Source organism: Plectrocnemia conspersa, unplaced genomic scaffold, assembly GCF_051122295.1.
Source record: "Plectrocnemia conspersa isolate PC_06_02 unplaced genomic scaffold, ASM5112229v1 ptg000002l, whole genome shotgun sequence".
In the NCBI taxonomy this organism is placed as follows: domain Eukaryota; kingdom Metazoa; phylum Arthropoda; class Insecta; order Trichoptera; family Polycentropodidae; genus Plectrocnemia; species Plectrocnemia conspersa.
In genome coordinates this window covers 6,931,398-6,947,855 of record NW_028277166.1, presented here as the reverse complement: position 1 = coordinate 6,947,855, position 16,458 = coordinate 6,931,398, and the positions used below count along the sequence as shown (strand labels likewise).

The window sequence follows — 16,458 nt, the reverse complement described above, 5'->3', positions numbered from 1 at the left end:
GCCCCCAAGCAAGTGCCGCCCGGGGCACTTTTTGAGAATAAAATAATACTATTCGAAATATCATTGCGAAGTATTTGCATGTATATTGAGCAAATAAATAATCTGACCCAAGATGACACGAGTATGTTTACACTAATTTAGCACATACATCGATAAACGTTCAATTCTCTCAATATCGCAAATGTTTATAGTATCGGTTGCTACCTTATCAGTTGCTATATAAGGTCGAGCCAGCAGAATATGGTATCAGAAGTGATCATGATACGTTGGGGATAACTGGGACTTTGGGCTTATGCACAAGGTCCCATTAAATGAAAAAAGTAAATATTACATATTTCTGGTAAATATTTTTATTTAATACTTATAAATATGTTTACAATTTCAGATATATTTACATTATCTGGATACATCAGGCGAATCTAGGCATCGCACTATTTGGTCTTCACTAGTGATCCAACGAAGAATAAACGTGATAACTAAGCTTTAAGATTTCATCATTACGGCCTGGGGAAGCTTGCTGCAAGGACACAAAGGAGTTAACCGCCTTTGAAGAATGGATATTAAAAATGTGAAGTCTGAAATTTGTTAAAGCGTCTCTCTTGCGTTGTATCAAATCAGTGAAGTGATAAATGGTTCTTTTCCAATACAGATGGACCGATATGCATCTGGATGTGCGCAGTGTGTGCTCTTTTATTTTAATAAAAAACCTGATTGTATATAAGTATGTACATAGCCATAGATATTTACTTTGTTATATAAGTCATTTAGTTAAGTTTAAACGCATCGTTAAAAATAGCAAACTTGTAATTATTGTCATAAATACATTATATAAATAATTTTATGAACTTATTTTATTTAAATAATATTAAATATATTATGTACAAATATCAATAGCAATTGTACGTCGGATAAATGTCAGTTGATTCGCGACCAGTGAACAATTCACGCGCGCGAATGTATGAATAAAATCGGCCTGAAAACTCGAACTAATGCTCGATATCACATAATGTTTTAAAAATAGAATAGCTATCCTAACCGATATTACTACTGACTTTTAATATGAGAGTATTGGTCAAAATATATTCAAACCGAATTTTGGTCAATAGAAGGGCGTAAAATCAATTATCACTACTTAGAAGTCAAAAATTCACGTCAAGGGCAATAAAATCCGTCGCAATGGGAACGCTCGGTAACGAGACTCTGAAATCATTTTTTTTAAATTACAAATTAATTCACCAAACCAAGTCCACGTCAATATTGCTATTTTGAGGTATATAGTTTTGAAACAATAAAAATAGGACGCCTGCTCAATCCAAAGTTGAATTCTTGGACAAATTGTTTTTTTAACAACTTAATTCGTTTTTAAGCAATTTATGTAGGTAATTAAATAATTATTTAAATTACTCCTTTAAATAAAAATTAATGAATAGTAAAATAATATGTTACTAAATATAAACTATATATTGTTGCAACTCCAATGTATTAATTAGTATGTTAAATGACCAGATTAAATAAAACTTCAAGATAATTTGAAAAATATATAAAAACAAGATTGTACATAATTTTTTTCAGTAAAAGCATTTTTTTGTGATTATATAAAAAATATGTAATGTCTATTTATTATTATGTAAAGAAAAACAATAAAAAGTCACTATTCATTAATTAAACATTTATAACAATGAATATTTGAATGGTAAAATAAAGATTATGATTACTGCATCGTACAGTTATGTCAAATAGAATTATTACAATATAAAATAAAATAACCCGAGAAGAACACCTAGAATCTTGATTTAATTAAAAAATTGGCATATGAATATAAATATTGTCTAAAAGTAATCATTACACGTTTTTTACTTTCTCGGTATATGATATAAGAATTATGCAATGCACATATGACTAACCAGAAAAAGAATCTCTTTGACCATTTGATTTCAACACCTCTGAAATTGTAATGATACATCAAGTTTTGCAGAGACATTAAGTTTTTAGTATGTTTTTCATAATCCACCATTGTTTGAGGTTTATTTCTATCTTTAAATTTAACAAAAGCGGACGAATGTATAGTGGAAATCATTCTTATTGTAGAAATCTTTCTCCAACCCTGCAGGAGTATTTTATCTTGTCGACAGTGCACAACGTCGTTTTTCTTTAAACTCCTCACTTTTTTATTAAAATCTGAAGGTAAATCGTTAACTGTTCTAACCATTCCGCAAACATTAATGTTCTTCTCGAGCAGCTGTTTAGTAAAGTTATAACCGCTGTATTGCCTATCCATGTAAATATTGTAACCTTTATCCGCAAACGGCTCGATCAATTTGTCGACGTCGTTTTGCCTTGTTGCAAACTCGCTTTTATGTATTCTGATATCCCAAACATATCCAGAATCTAGTTCACTTATGGTATGAAGTAAAACTCCATATTTAGACAATCTAAACGGTGAGTATAACCAAAGGATTTTACATTTTTTGTACGGAATCATCAATTGTCCTAAAGAAAGATTACGATAAGGTGTATAAGATTTTTGAAAAGCTGGAAGGAAAAAATCAAGTAACGGCTGTACTTTATAATAACGATCTTCTTTCTCCGAACACGTGGCGTTATTATTAAAATGCAATGATTTCAATATGTCTACATAACGATAATATGACATTATTTCTTGTAGCTGAGGCATTTTCCAATGTGGTTCTACTTTCCAAAAGTCGTACAGTTGAAGCCTTTCGGCATATCCAAATACCAGCATTAACGCAATAAATTTTTTCATTTCTTTCAAGCTAACATCTTCCCAGTTTGCAATCTCTTCTTCGATCAACATATGCTTTTTTTTTAATTGTTGATGATAAGTATTGGTTTCTCTCGCTAACATTTCATAAAACGAATCAGATAAGAACAGTTCAAAGCTCTCGACTTTATTTCTAATTTTTACTTTCACTCCGCTATCTACGGGAAAGGGACATGCTTCGGGTTCGTAGTCTTTCGTCTTCCAATCGGTGACATTTACCCTACGACTCGATTTAATGCCTATACGATTTGTCATTTTTCTGGCTTTCTTAATCATTTCAAACTTTGAACATTCGTCTTCAGACGAGTCACTATTAGTAGCTTCCGTTTCAACATACGTCGGTCTTGAGTGCGGTGAAAATTGTCCATATTCATAATCATCTGATCCGATCACAGTTTCTGGCAGATCTGAGTCCACATCCAATAGAAAATCACTCAATTCGGAAGCCGATTCATTGTCACTATACACAAACAAGTATCATAATTTATAAAAGGTTTTATGTATTATATAAAATTTAGAATATAAAATGACTTACTTATAATACGTCTGAACTTTAGAAAATGTTTTATGCATGATTTTTCTGTAATACATATAAAAAAATAAAATATAGAATATCTTACAATAAGTCAAATTCAAAAAGTCAAATAACCAAATCTTGATCACAACAAAATCTTGGTTTATCTTAAAATCAGTTTATTGGACTTTTTTATATAACTTTATTTCTTATACGCCAATAAAATAGTTCATATTGTATGATAAAAAGTTTGCATACCATCAAAATCAAGTAAAATAATGTACTAAACTTTTTGTCAACTGGAACATTAACGACAAATCTAATGCTACCTGCATAAAATTGGCAACAACCATAATTAATAAAATTAATATTTAAAAAAATATTTGTTCAATAAACTAAAATACTGTTTAAGAATTAATAATCTATTTTTTTTATTGTTCCTTAACTTTTAATCTAAAAAAGACATGAATAGTATTAAAGTTATATATTCAGAATAAAAATATTAAAAGTCACTTTTTAAAGAGTAAAAATATTTTACTAATTTAAAAGCATATAAATAATATGAAAAATCATTCGATACTGTAACTAAAAACATGAACACTACAGCAAATAACTATAAATAATAATTTTATGTTCAATTTTAAATGAATTGTAAATCTTTTATTTTCTATAATTAAATCTAAAAAAAAACATTTTAATTCCATAAATATCACAGTTTTAGACTCTAGATTATAACATAACTATGAAGAAAAAGAGTATTTTTGTCAAATCACTACAAAAAATTCTCAATATTTTTTTACAAAATGATATACTATACTATATTTGATAATTAGTACATGTATTTATGCAAAGATCATTGCTACTATTTCTTCGTTTATTTGCCACTTTCTTAAAACAAGTTTTATTTCTTATTAGTATTATACAAACGCTTGTGCAGATGAGATGGTTTATTAATTAAAGTTTGAAAACACTTTGTAGGAACAAATGATACAATCGGTGCCAAAATACAAAGCCAAAGCATCAAACCGCCTTTTAGATTATCATAAGCCAATTGTTTAACTGGATAACAAATAGTCTGTTTCCGCCCACAATCTAACACATCAGACGATTGTAAACAGGAAGAGTAAAAAAACTTGATTCTAAAATGAGTTCAAAATAAAGCATAATCTTAGATGGGGTTCTTCTTTACTACACTGTTGTACACCGCTTGTAGAAAGGATATGTCCTTTGAGTTGAAATATGACATTAGGTTGTTCCTAAAAATACAAGAGAAATATGATCTTGTGGCTTACTTTATGACGAAACAGTCAAAATGAGCTGCTTATCATGAAGTGAATATTATTACATATCAAGATTTTTCATAAATACAGGGCATTTTTCTTAAGCTGCAGAACAGGCAAAAAATCTTGAAAATATACGGTAAATTGGTAACGTGCTATTTGGGTGCGTGTAGTTGGGGAAGTAGAAAATACTCACACGTTTTTTTGCAATACGTACGTACGAATCATGCGTGTGTGGTGAGATATCCTCCCTTTGGTTCTCTCACACATAAAGCAATGGACACCTAAATAGCACGTCCCCAATTTACTGTGTTATTGGTGGTTGGTAAAATTTGTATAACTTTGCAATGTAGTAGAATAATATAAAGGTAAAATAAATAAAAATTTAACCATCTCAAATCCATCGAAAATAACTTCAGCGTTACTTTTCTGAGCTAACAGAAGAAGCTGCATTACGGAACATTATTACCCAATTTCAAATGTATAGGAGTCGCAAATCACTTGTTTTTATATTAAAAATGGTATACAATTCAAAAATGGTTAGGAAATCAGCAACCAAAGTTAATATTATTATACTTTAACCCTTTATTTATGGCAGCGATGAAAATATTCTAAGATTTTATGCGGAAATAGCAGAAGAGAAATTTATCAATGCGTCAATTTAATGAATGAATCCTTAACATATTGCTAAAAATCTTTAACAATAATTTGTAGATACAAAACTTTTTTCGCACATATTTATAAAATCGATGCAATAACCAAAGGGTTAAATTGGATTGAAAAGTTTCATTAAATCCATTAGTTGGTAAATATCCATGTACATAATAAGATAAATTATGTTACTTAATTATTAACATTGAATATCTGCTAAAATGGTGCATGTTACAACAGATAAAGAATATAATTAAAATAAAAATATATATATAATTTAACATAATTTATTAAAACGCTAAATATAAATAATGTGTGATTAAATTTTGTATTAAGAGTTATACACAATTTATTAAGAGCTTCGGCCTTTATTTGTCATATAAATCTAAAATGTATCTTAATTAAATAATACACAATCAATATATACACACATATATAAGATCCGATTTAAAAAAAATAGTTTTGGCTTATACAATAAAATACACGCTATCTAAAGAAATAATAACGGTAATATATAAAGATAGAAAATTTCGAAATGGAGCATATTTTTGAACAAATACTCTATTTTTCTTTAATTGAATTTTCGAAGTTTTGATTTTAGGTAAATTTCAAAGATTTTCTTGGTTTCTCTTTACGGTCCATCTTCTTCGGCAGAGTAGTCTAACTGCACTGTGACAGAACTCCTAGTTATACCCCAAAACGTTTGAGGTTTCAACTTATAAGATGTAAAGCTGCAAAAAGACAGATTTGTAGCAATTCATACTAATTAAAATATGTTCTGAACCTTAATTAATTAAATCTTCACCTCCATCCAAGATGTCCATGGCACTTTATACATACGGCTATCGTCCAATAATATCCAGGAAACCATGTGAACTCAATGGATGGGTTACCTTGTAAATAAACATTTTCTACTTGTTTCACAGTAATCACATTGTGTATATAACCTCCTAAAAATATTTAAAATTAGAAAGATTATCTTAGATATTTATGGTTGTATATACACAAATACTCACCAACATTGCAATAATTAGATTTAAGAACATCACTATTCATTGAAAATATTTGAGAAATGTTGCAAATATTAGTATTAAGCTTAAGCGTTCTGCATTTATAGCAAAATATTTGAAACTGAAAAACAAAATATAAATCAGATAGAAATTGTTAGCAAAATTTTATTATTTCAAATTTGTTCAACCTTTTGCAAATATTTTAATTCCATATGGAGTCTCAAGAGCGCATTGTCGACTTTGAATAGCTCAAAATGTTCATTGAATGGTATTACTATATTCGCTGCAACCCAATATGAGAGACTTAGAATATCACTCGGCACATTTTCTAAAACAAGTAATAAAAATAAATTGTTTTATAAGCATAACTTACACATTAACATTTAACTCATATAAAAAGGAAGAAAACTGAGTATATACTTATTTTGTACTTTATAGAAAGATTAATGCTTCGTTGATTTCTTACAATTATGATTCATTCTATTTTTAGAAAAATATGAGATTTAATAATTAATTTCAAAACAATCTTTTAAACCATATAATCTTGAAAATGATATCTAAAACACCTTTGTAAAAAAATTATAACATACTTATACAACATTGTAATTATATTAAATTCAGTATAAAAGTAACGGATCTTTTGCAGGAAAATATCGGAATAAGAACTCCATGACAACCACACGCCAAGCTGCTTCTCGGAACCAGATAAGAACAGAAAAATATAGATATGAAAATTTCAGTGAAACACTCCTCAAGAACCTTTGGTTCTTAGAACTCCATTTTCTCCGCCAGATGCCAGATAACGGATTTGAGACATGGCCCGGAATGGTAGTTTACTCGTCGACAAGAAAGGACGAAACAAATGGAGCACAACCACAATGTTCGCACAACTCCATCTAAACGAAAATATAAATAGAGAATTAGTAATTATCGGCTAACCAAAAAATAATGTAAGCCGTCTAGTAGAAAGCAAGATGTCGACCCAAGAAGTGATGGTTATATTGTGTCAAGAAGAACCTGAGAAGATTGTTAGCACTAGGTTTACGGGTATAAACCTGTCAATTTAACAGGTGTCATTAAAAATATGTATATAGTGACCGGATTTTTAAAGATAAAAAGTTTCCGAAAATAAAAAGTGTTAATTTATTTGCGTTGTTCAAATATAAAAAGGAGTAAAAAAAAACAGAAAAAATACTGTCTGATACAAATCAAATCGGAATATAAATCAGAAACCCGTCAATATGATGGGTGGCGTAATCCTAGTGTTAAGAAAAAAATATATAAGATTATTAGAAGATGTTTTTATCCAGCAATTATGAATTTTGTAATTCAAAAATTTAACTATTATATTACCTGAATTTGAACCAATATAGTTCTTACAAATATATTAACATTCTCAAAATCAAAAAGTTAGTTATAACTTACTCATGGATAAATCCTGGAAGTATGTCTTTATAATTCCAATTATTTTAGGTATATCGAACAAGTCGTACACAAAATGAGGCCACGGCGTCACCACAGCATCAGCTCTTCGAAAACGTTTTGATACACTGAAAAAGACAATAATATTTTTCATAACTTCAAAGCTAGTTCTACAATCGTAATTAATTAAATTACCTTGGTTCACAATATTGTTTTAACGGCGAAAATATTCGTTGGCCTAGCAATGGATCTTCGGTTACAATATCGTTTAATACCCTTATTTTGCACGTATTAACACTAAATAAAAATTTTTAATTGATCACAAGTTATTAGGTTAATCCATAGTATACTGTGTTTAAATAAGAGCTTACAATTCAGTTGTATTTAATTGTGTTATGTGTTTATGTTTGTCCAACAAATAAAAACGCTGACGGGCATAAGATTTGAGTGATAATGATGGTCTTGCGACCCCCTCTTCTTCTGGCAATCCTTCAGTTGTTTCAATAATTTCACATAATACCCCATAACTCGATATTGAGCCATGACCACTACAAAATATAATAAAATTAGTAATGATAATATTTCCAATTTTAAATATAAATATGGTACCCACTCGGGGAACACCAGACCAAATAATTTTTTGTCATGTTTAACGAATTCAATGAGCTGCCATTGGTATTGCCCTTCGGTGCAATGCATCGGTATAAACTCGTTAGGAAACACTACACTGTCGTGCTTCAGGCATGGTATGTTTCCTTCCCATCCGGGATCCAAAATTGTTCGACCAGGAATTATTCTGAAATGGCCTGGTAAATACTGAAAAAAATATATTTATAATTATTTTAGACAAAACGGATCAAGTTTTTTGTTACAAAACATGAAGATATTTCTCAGCTAATCATTGAACGGAATATAATCCCCCATCTTAGTAAATTCAATCTTATTTAACTACCCTACCCCTAATTATGTTTCAATCTCCAAACTTAATATTTCGTGCTAAACTTTACTTAGACTTTCGAAAGCCATTAGCATCAATTACTGTAACCAAAACTACTAATCATACTAATTAATTATACAATTTATGTATGATTTTCAAGACACGCGTCGAACAATATACATTGTTCCATTTAGTATTGTTTTACGTATTCTTTATCATTATTGGTAAACGACTACAATGGTTTTGCTTATAAAAAGCAGCTCAGGAAACATACTCATGCTTAATTAGAGCAACAAATTAAATAGTCAGAATTTAAATTAGTTTTAAATCAGAATAAATATCAAATGGTTCGAGTAAAAATAGCTTAAAGTCGGAATAAAAATATAGGACGAGCATGTGAATTAAAAAAAATATTATAACATTTACAAATATAAATTATTTATTTTAGAAATATCTTATAAAATATCTCGCTCGCACCTATACTGTGGACAGATAAGGTACGAGCGAGCGTCGGTCAGAACAGTGAACACCCCATAAATAACTCTCAAAGAATTAATTTAATTGTACGCAGGACGTGAAGGTATACAATGCGACAAACGAAACGGGAATAACGACAGAGCGGCGACGGAGCACTCTTGGCTAGTTGTGTTGACATATCACAATGTCATAAGCCCAAACAAAACGAGTCGGTTATGCTGACTATCTGTCAACAGAAAACTGACCTTGAGGTTAAAATACAGATCACATAATATAAATACTGGCTTAATAATGTTAATAAATACAACCTTCATCGTTACAGCAATAACAACACTATACAATAACATTATTGCCTACTGAAAATAATGATTCTGCCCATGTGAAAATAATTCTTACCATTTAATATAAATTCTGACCATCTTATATTTATTACCACTTATATTCTGACCGACGCATTCTGACCTTTTTATATAAATTCTGACCACAACCGTTTTAAATTTCTGACCTGAACAATACGAGCCCTTCATTAGTGGTGTTCAACAGTATGACTATTGGACTGATTAAGCTTTCTGTCCCAATCGTCTAAGGAAGTGTATAAAAAAAATTTGCTCACATCAGCACTCCAACTCGCACATTACGAGAGCGAAGAGATTGATCAACTCAAACCAGTAATACTACCCAACACTCATAGACCAGACTTAGAAAGGTACTAACGAGGACTCTACTACTCCACATCCGACGTTATCTTTGAAGAAAGAATCAGATACGTTTAAAATTAACTAGATGGTAGTTGCATTGTAGGTAAATAATATTTTTTTCAAACATATATTTTTTTATTGCCATCCATCAGTATTTATATAATAATTCCAAAAGGCTGGACAACCAAAAAGTAAACTAATGTTATAAAAAATTATAAAAAGTTTTTGTAAATACAAGTTATTTATAATTTGATTGACACTCATTTAGAACATGGAAGGGATGCTTAACCCTTCCGCCAGTACTCATTGGGCACCTTTGAGCCTAATAATATGGTTATTTAGTATAATTTAAGGGTGTAAATAATGTGTAAGGGTGTAAGTTAATGACAGAACTGTAAAAATCGATTTTGATGTTAATTCTCGATATGAATGTAGCGATTCATACCCATATACAACGTCAGTCAGGGTCACAGCAAACGCGAATATGAAGTCCCTGTGAACTATGCTCGCGAACTAAGCATCTACAATGACGCCGCATTCCTGCTGCCCCCTCCAACATGCGGAGTAGGAGTGCGGTTGACGCACCCGACTGTAAATATAATGCGGTACCAAAACCGCACTCGACACATTCGACTCTACTGCACCTCGACGCTCGGACTACATCTTCGAACTCGAACTTACACCTCGGCTAGTGTCTGAGCAACCACCCCCAGGACACACGCTTGATAACTAGTACCCACACCTTCTAGGAGGATTTAGGGACGCAAACGAAGATCGACCGTCAAAACTACGCCACAAGCTGAGATATTTCATAAGGGCCACTTTGAAAAGTTCGCTGTACAAACGTCATCCTAATATTATAAAAAAATAAACAATTTTCTGATGGAAAGACCAATTCAAATTACTGTATCAAATATAACGCTAAATAACTAGGCCTTTAAAATTAAAAGCTATTTTTCACATTAATTATAAATTCACGACAGATTTACAATAGTCTTTTGGCTGTCAAAGTCAAAATGTAATATTATCTTAAGTTAAGTATTTGATATGAGATTTACAGTGGAAGTAAAACTTAATCAAAAAGTGTTAGTTCTTACTGAGTGGGTTGCTGGTAAATTACGGTCGAATTCTTGAATGCGGCTATCTTCTTCATCTACTGCTTCTATTTGATAATCATCATCGCTGTAATCATCTTGGAGTGCCATATCAACGATCGATAATTCTCCGAGATTCTCTTGGTATTCTTCATCAACATCCTCATCATCATCGTAATCGTCATCGTCATTGTAGCCTACATCTTCGTTAATATCATGTTCAGAAGGCTCTTCTACAATGGCCATCGCCAGTTCATCATCAACAGCATCATTGTAATCTTCGTCGTTTTCATCATCGTCATCGTCATGTTCAGAAAACTCCTCTTCGACTGCCAAATCTATTTCGTCTGGCAAATCTATTTCGTCTGCAATTACTTCCGCCTCATTAGCATCGTTGCCATTAGCGGCATCGTCATCGTCGTCGTCTTCATCATCGTTATCGTCGTCCTCTTCTACTACTAAATCGTGCTCGTAGTCGTGGTCGCCGATATCTACATAACGAAAATAATTTTCGGATTGTACATTTTCGTTCAATTCGTCTTCATCTACGACTCGGTCTACTTCATTCTCGGATAACTGATCGTCATCATCATTGTCTTCAAATAAATCTTCGTTCACTGCAAAATAATATCAAACTAGTGAGACATTCGTACAATGGGTCTGAATACTATTTTTATGTTCCCTACTGTCACTTTCGCGTGTCTTCACCCTCGGCGCAAAAATAAACAATGTTTTGACATAAGCCGTTCCTTCTTGACATAAGCCGTTTCTATTATCGAGTGTTGCCACACTCGATAATAGAAACGACGAAATATGGTCGATTACTAGAGATTTGCCAGCGAAAATACCCCGGTTTATTTCCATGAAAATTTTGAGATTAACCCTTACACCGCCGACCGGTAAATTCTTAATTATTCGCTGTACGCCATGTGTTTTTAGCGATACAATTTTTGACTACTTACTCTGTTTGACACATCATTACCACCAAAATACCCAATTTTTATATTTTAAAATTATAAATGTATTATTAACATGATTTTAACATTCTAATTATATCAATAAACAAACATTTTTCATCGTATTGTTGGTAACATGTAGGAAACAAAACTTATTATGCACTTAAATTAATTGGCCGGCCCGTGTGTTGGCCCGTGTGTTCACATTTACACACACATGCACGCGCGCGACACTATACAAGCGAATGACACGCAGGGTCATGCTTCCACACCAAGACAATTTTAATATGGCTCGTATTTTTCGGGTCAGAATTTTAACATGGTTTTGGTCAGAATTTATATTGCATGGGTCAGAATTTATATTAAATGGTCAGAATACATCGGTCAGAATACTAGCGGTCAGAATAAATATTAGATTGTCATAATTTATATTTATTGGTCAGAATTTAAATCGGATAGGTCAGAATTAATATTAAATGGTAAAATTTATGTGAATGATAATCAAGGTGTAACATTCTAAGATAAAACAAAATTCATTTTATAGCATAATTTTTATTTATTAATAATTACAAATTTATAAAGGAAAGGGCGACATGGCGACTCGCTCCCGCTCGCGCCGACTTTCACTGTAGAACCAAACAACCTAACCTTTTATTTAATAATATTGTATCGATTTGTTCTCATTTCGGTATATCTTGTAATTGTCCAGCATCATCCAACTATGACTAACTGTTCAAAAAGCGAAGATGCATATGTGAATACCACAATTGGAATGAGATAATAAAATAGGTTATTTTCGAGTTTCCTGCGTAAAATATGTGACTATGGCAGCAAGCTACTTTATTCTGACCGTTTCTTATTTTTATTCAGACCGTTTACTATTTTAATTCTGACCATTTAATATTTATTTTGACCATTTTGCTAATAAAATTCTTACCGAAATATGATTTTTATTCTGACCAGAATTTGATATAAATTCTGACCATTTAATTACAAGTCATATATATTACACACACATTCAAATATAAATATATATATATAAATATAAATATATATATATATATATATATATATATATATATATATATATATATATTTATATTTATATATATATATTTATATTTGAATGTGTGTGTAATATATATGACTTGTAATTAAAATAAATAAATAAATTCTGACCATTTAATTACAAATCATATATATTACACACACATTCAAATATAAATATATATATATAAATATAAATATATATATATATCTTTATATATATATATATATATATATATATATATATACATATATATATATATATATATATATATATATATATATATATATATATATATATATATATATATATATATATATATATATATACACAATAAATAATATACTTTTCGGCTACGGTGAAGCTTTGGGGTAACCTGTTAAGTCACGATTGTCTTAATTTAATATAATAAATAAATATATTACTATATAATAAATAAAAAATACGTAAAAAACAGATATATGTTTATACATATATATATATATATATATATATATATATATATATATATATATATATATATATATATATATATATATATATCTGTTTTTTACGTATTTTATAATTCCAGAATTTTCCTGGAAATAAACCGGGGTTTTTTCACTGGCACATCTCTAGTAATCGACCATATTTCGTCGTTTCTATTATCGAGTGTGGTAACACTGTGGCGACCGAAGGAACGGCTTGTGTCAAAACATTGTTAATTTTTGCGCCGAGGGTGAAGACACGCGAAAGTGACAGTAGGGAACAAAAAAATAGTATTCAGACCCATTGTACGAATGTCTCACTAGTTTGATATTATTTTGCAGTGAACGAAGATTTATTTGAAGACGAGCACGATTTAGCAGTAGAAGAGGATGACGATGATGCTAATGGGACGAAAATATTGGCTGACGAAATAGATTTGGCAATTGTAGAAGAGCCTTCTGAACATGACGAAGATATTAACATCAACGAAGATGTTGACATTAACGAAGATGGTAACATCAACGAAGATGTTGACACCAACGAAGATGGTAATATCAACGAAGATGTTGACACCAACGAAGGTGGTAACATCAACGAAAATGCTTACACCTATGACGAGAAGTACTACCTTGCTGAGGCAAAAATGGAACTCGAACAGATTCTCGTAGACCTATGGTTAGATTTAACGATGCGGAGCGGGTTCTAGGTTATTTTATTATGTATAAATACGTTGAATTTGGATTTTCTGAACCTTGCTGAACTAAATGATTTACTATTTATAATATTGTTTTATTATTTCTTAGCCTCTATAAAAAAATAGTCAATTTCCCCTATAAATTCATAAAGTTCCCAAAACTGTTTTTTTCCATTCCATTCAAAATTCCCAACTTTCCCCATCATCATCGATTACATTACATTTTATTTAAATAATTTTTAAATTTAAATGTGAATATACAATTATAGGAACACGAGCCCGCGACGCGCGCGAACGTGCTGAGGGTAGGGCTATTGGACTCCACTCGATTCGACCTGGACCTGGTCGGATAATGTCCCTAAAATCCGGAATCTAAACATGCCGGGCTTGGATTTTATTTGATATTTTAATTTATAATTTAGTTCCATTAGCTTAAATTTTGCAGAGCAAGCTCAGGCGAGTATTTCTACCTGCTACACTTGGGATAAGCATTTAAGGAGTAACCTTGTAAACAATCATTAAAAAGTGGTCTCGGTAAGTCGTTTTGAACCTTGATTTTATTACTTCCTTCATGCCTTCTTGTGTTATTGTATTAGGAATTTTGAATGAAACATTAGTCATGAAAAATATTCGGTAATCGAAAAAAGATTTGTGAAGTCGAAGTTTTTTCTTCATCTTTGTATATTTTTTGATTTCTACATATGTAATTATTATATTTTTATAATGTATATGTTTAAAATAACCTATGTATAAAAGCTGTTTACTCGTATAAATTCTTTATCTTTGTTTTTATTATCATACATATTATAATTTGTAATTAACATTTAAAAAACGTTTTTTTCGTATATTATAATAATTTTGGACCCGAACCCGCCGGGTTTCCAAAATGTTTGACCCGGACCCGGCGGGCTTAAAAACTCCGGGTTTACAGAAACCTTAGCCGAGGGTTGTCGAGAAAAACCGTTACGCCAGTGTTACCCATGTGCCGCCAAGTTCTATATATAAACAGGCCCCACAAATATTTATAGCGATTACTGAAATATATAATGATTCCGATAAATCGTAAGGTGTAGAATTTCTCTCGGATAACGAAGACGTGATTGATATGTTCGAATCAGAATCAGACGAAGATTGTTGCAATTACAAAGTAAGTACTCTTCATATTTAAAATTAATATTTATTATAAAAGTAGTAATAACAAATTTTCATTATTTATAGTTCATATCAAATTTGGGAAACTACCGATGCTGGAACATCTTACATTCTATATTGCCAAGTATACATAGGCATGATAAATAATATAAGATAAGTCAATCAAGTTATGAGAGTCATCAAGGACACGATAGCAAAATATAACGGTATCAAGAGAAATATTATAGCAAACAATGTTTTCACATCTATTTCTTTAGCTCAATTACAAAACGATTTATTTCTTACCGGTACATTGAGAGCTAACAAGCCCTAAATACCGAAGGAGTTCTTAAGTGAAAGAACTGTATAGTAGTATGTTTGGTTTTGCTGATAACATGCGCTTGACGTCTTATGTTTCAAAAAAATTCAAACAGTTCTATTGCTCAGAACAATAGTTTTTAACACTTATAGTGAAGGCAGCTAAACAAGCGACCACCGGTGATTAATTTTTATAACAGGACAAAAGGCGGAGCTGATCTAGAAGATAAAATGACTCGTGAATATTCGATATTGCGCCCCGTTCACTGTATATAAATAATAAACAACATGTAACTTTAAATCGTTAATAAAATACTACTACAGCGACTTAATCTAATTTTAATTGCTACGCGTCGCCTCCCGTTGCCAAATCTGTATAGCTAAGGATTAAATATACTTTATTAACTAACTACCCTGTATAATAAAGCATATATTTTACCATATGCACCTTGCTGCTCTACTATGCACGCTATAATTTGTTACCATTAAAGTATTTGTCCTGTGGTTACCATACAGATATTTTCGCTGCTGTTTTTGAGATATATTATATTTTAGGCAGGCCCAGTCGGTGAGATATTTTACCTTTCGTTCGTTCGCGTGATAAGTGATGAGAGCGAGTGAGGGATAAGAATGTGCAATTGCATGGTTCAAAGGGAAAATATCTTACAGATTGCGCCTGCTGTTAGGTCAAAACTGTGTAAATTTATTAAATTAAAAAGCATTTTGTAGTTAATGTAAATATGGACTATAAATCTTTGAATGTCTGTTAATCATGAAAAATAATTGATAGTGAAATAATATTTGTTTATAATATATTTTTCCCGACGATAGAGGGGGGGGGAGGCAAACTTTTTTATAGGGTGCTAAATAAGCTAAGGCCGGCCCTATTGGGACTATACTTACATGCCTTTGTGGGAGCCTAGATTACTTATGGCCAAAACTTGCATTTGAGTAGCACTGGCGTGACAGTTATTCTCT

The 16,458-nt window shown here is 31.0% G+C and overlaps 2 protein-coding genes and 1 long non-coding RNA gene across 4 annotated transcripts; 2 read left to right on the top strand and 1 right to left on the bottom strand.

Annotated features, from left to right (window-relative positions):
• Positions 1 to 241: 241 nt before the first annotated feature.
• On the top strand, positions 242 to 839 carry LOC148237498 (uncharacterized). The gene is made up of 2 exons (XR_015812650.1): positions 242 to 320; positions 386 to 839. It is a non-coding gene; the product is annotated as an uncharacterized LOC148237498 (long non-coding RNA).
• Positions 840 to 5,500: 4,661 nt separating this feature from the next.
• On the bottom strand, positions 5,501 to 11,646 carry LOC148237497 (protein cereblon-like). Of its 2 annotated transcripts, XR_015812619.1 has the most exons (11): positions 11,552 to 11,646; positions 10,869 to 11,482; positions 8,273 to 8,475; positions 8,031 to 8,207; positions 7,855 to 7,956; positions 7,663 to 7,787; positions 6,658 to 7,133; positions 6,426 to 6,565; positions 6,244 to 6,358; positions 6,033 to 6,177; positions 5,501 to 5,958 (listed from the first exon to the last, which is right to left on the bottom strand). XR_015812619.1 is itself a non-coding variant. In XM_088205233.1 (10 exons), coding segments are annotated over exons 1-10 (1,722 nt in total). In that variant the 5' UTR covers positions 11,553 to 11,646; the 3' UTR covers positions 5,501 to 5,858. The 2 variants fall into 2 exon arrangements, 1 of the variants encoding a protein (XP_088061359.1); XM_088205233.1 differs by lacking the exon at positions 6,658 to 7,133.
• A 1,876-nt stretch (positions 11,647 to 13,522) lies between these two features.
• LOC148237496 (uncharacterized) lies at positions 13,523 to 14,116 on the top strand. The gene is made up of 2 exons (XM_088205232.1): positions 13,523 to 13,609; positions 13,679 to 14,116. Coding segments are annotated over exons 1-2 (366 nt in total). The 5' UTR covers positions 13,523 to 13,608; the 3' UTR covers positions 14,044 to 14,116.
• The last annotated feature ends 2,342 nt before the right edge of the window (positions 14,117 to 16,458 follow it).

Coding starts and splice junctions, on each gene's coding strand:
- LOC148237497 (XM_088205233.1), bottom strand. Junction 8,208..8,272: donor TTTGGTCTGGTGTTCCCCGA/GTGGGTACCATA, acceptor TATATTTTGTAG/TGGTCATGGCTCAATATCGA. Junction 7,957..8,030: donor CAATTAAATACAACTGAATT/GTAAGCTCTTAT, acceptor ATTTTTATTTAG/TGTTAATACGTGCAAAATAA.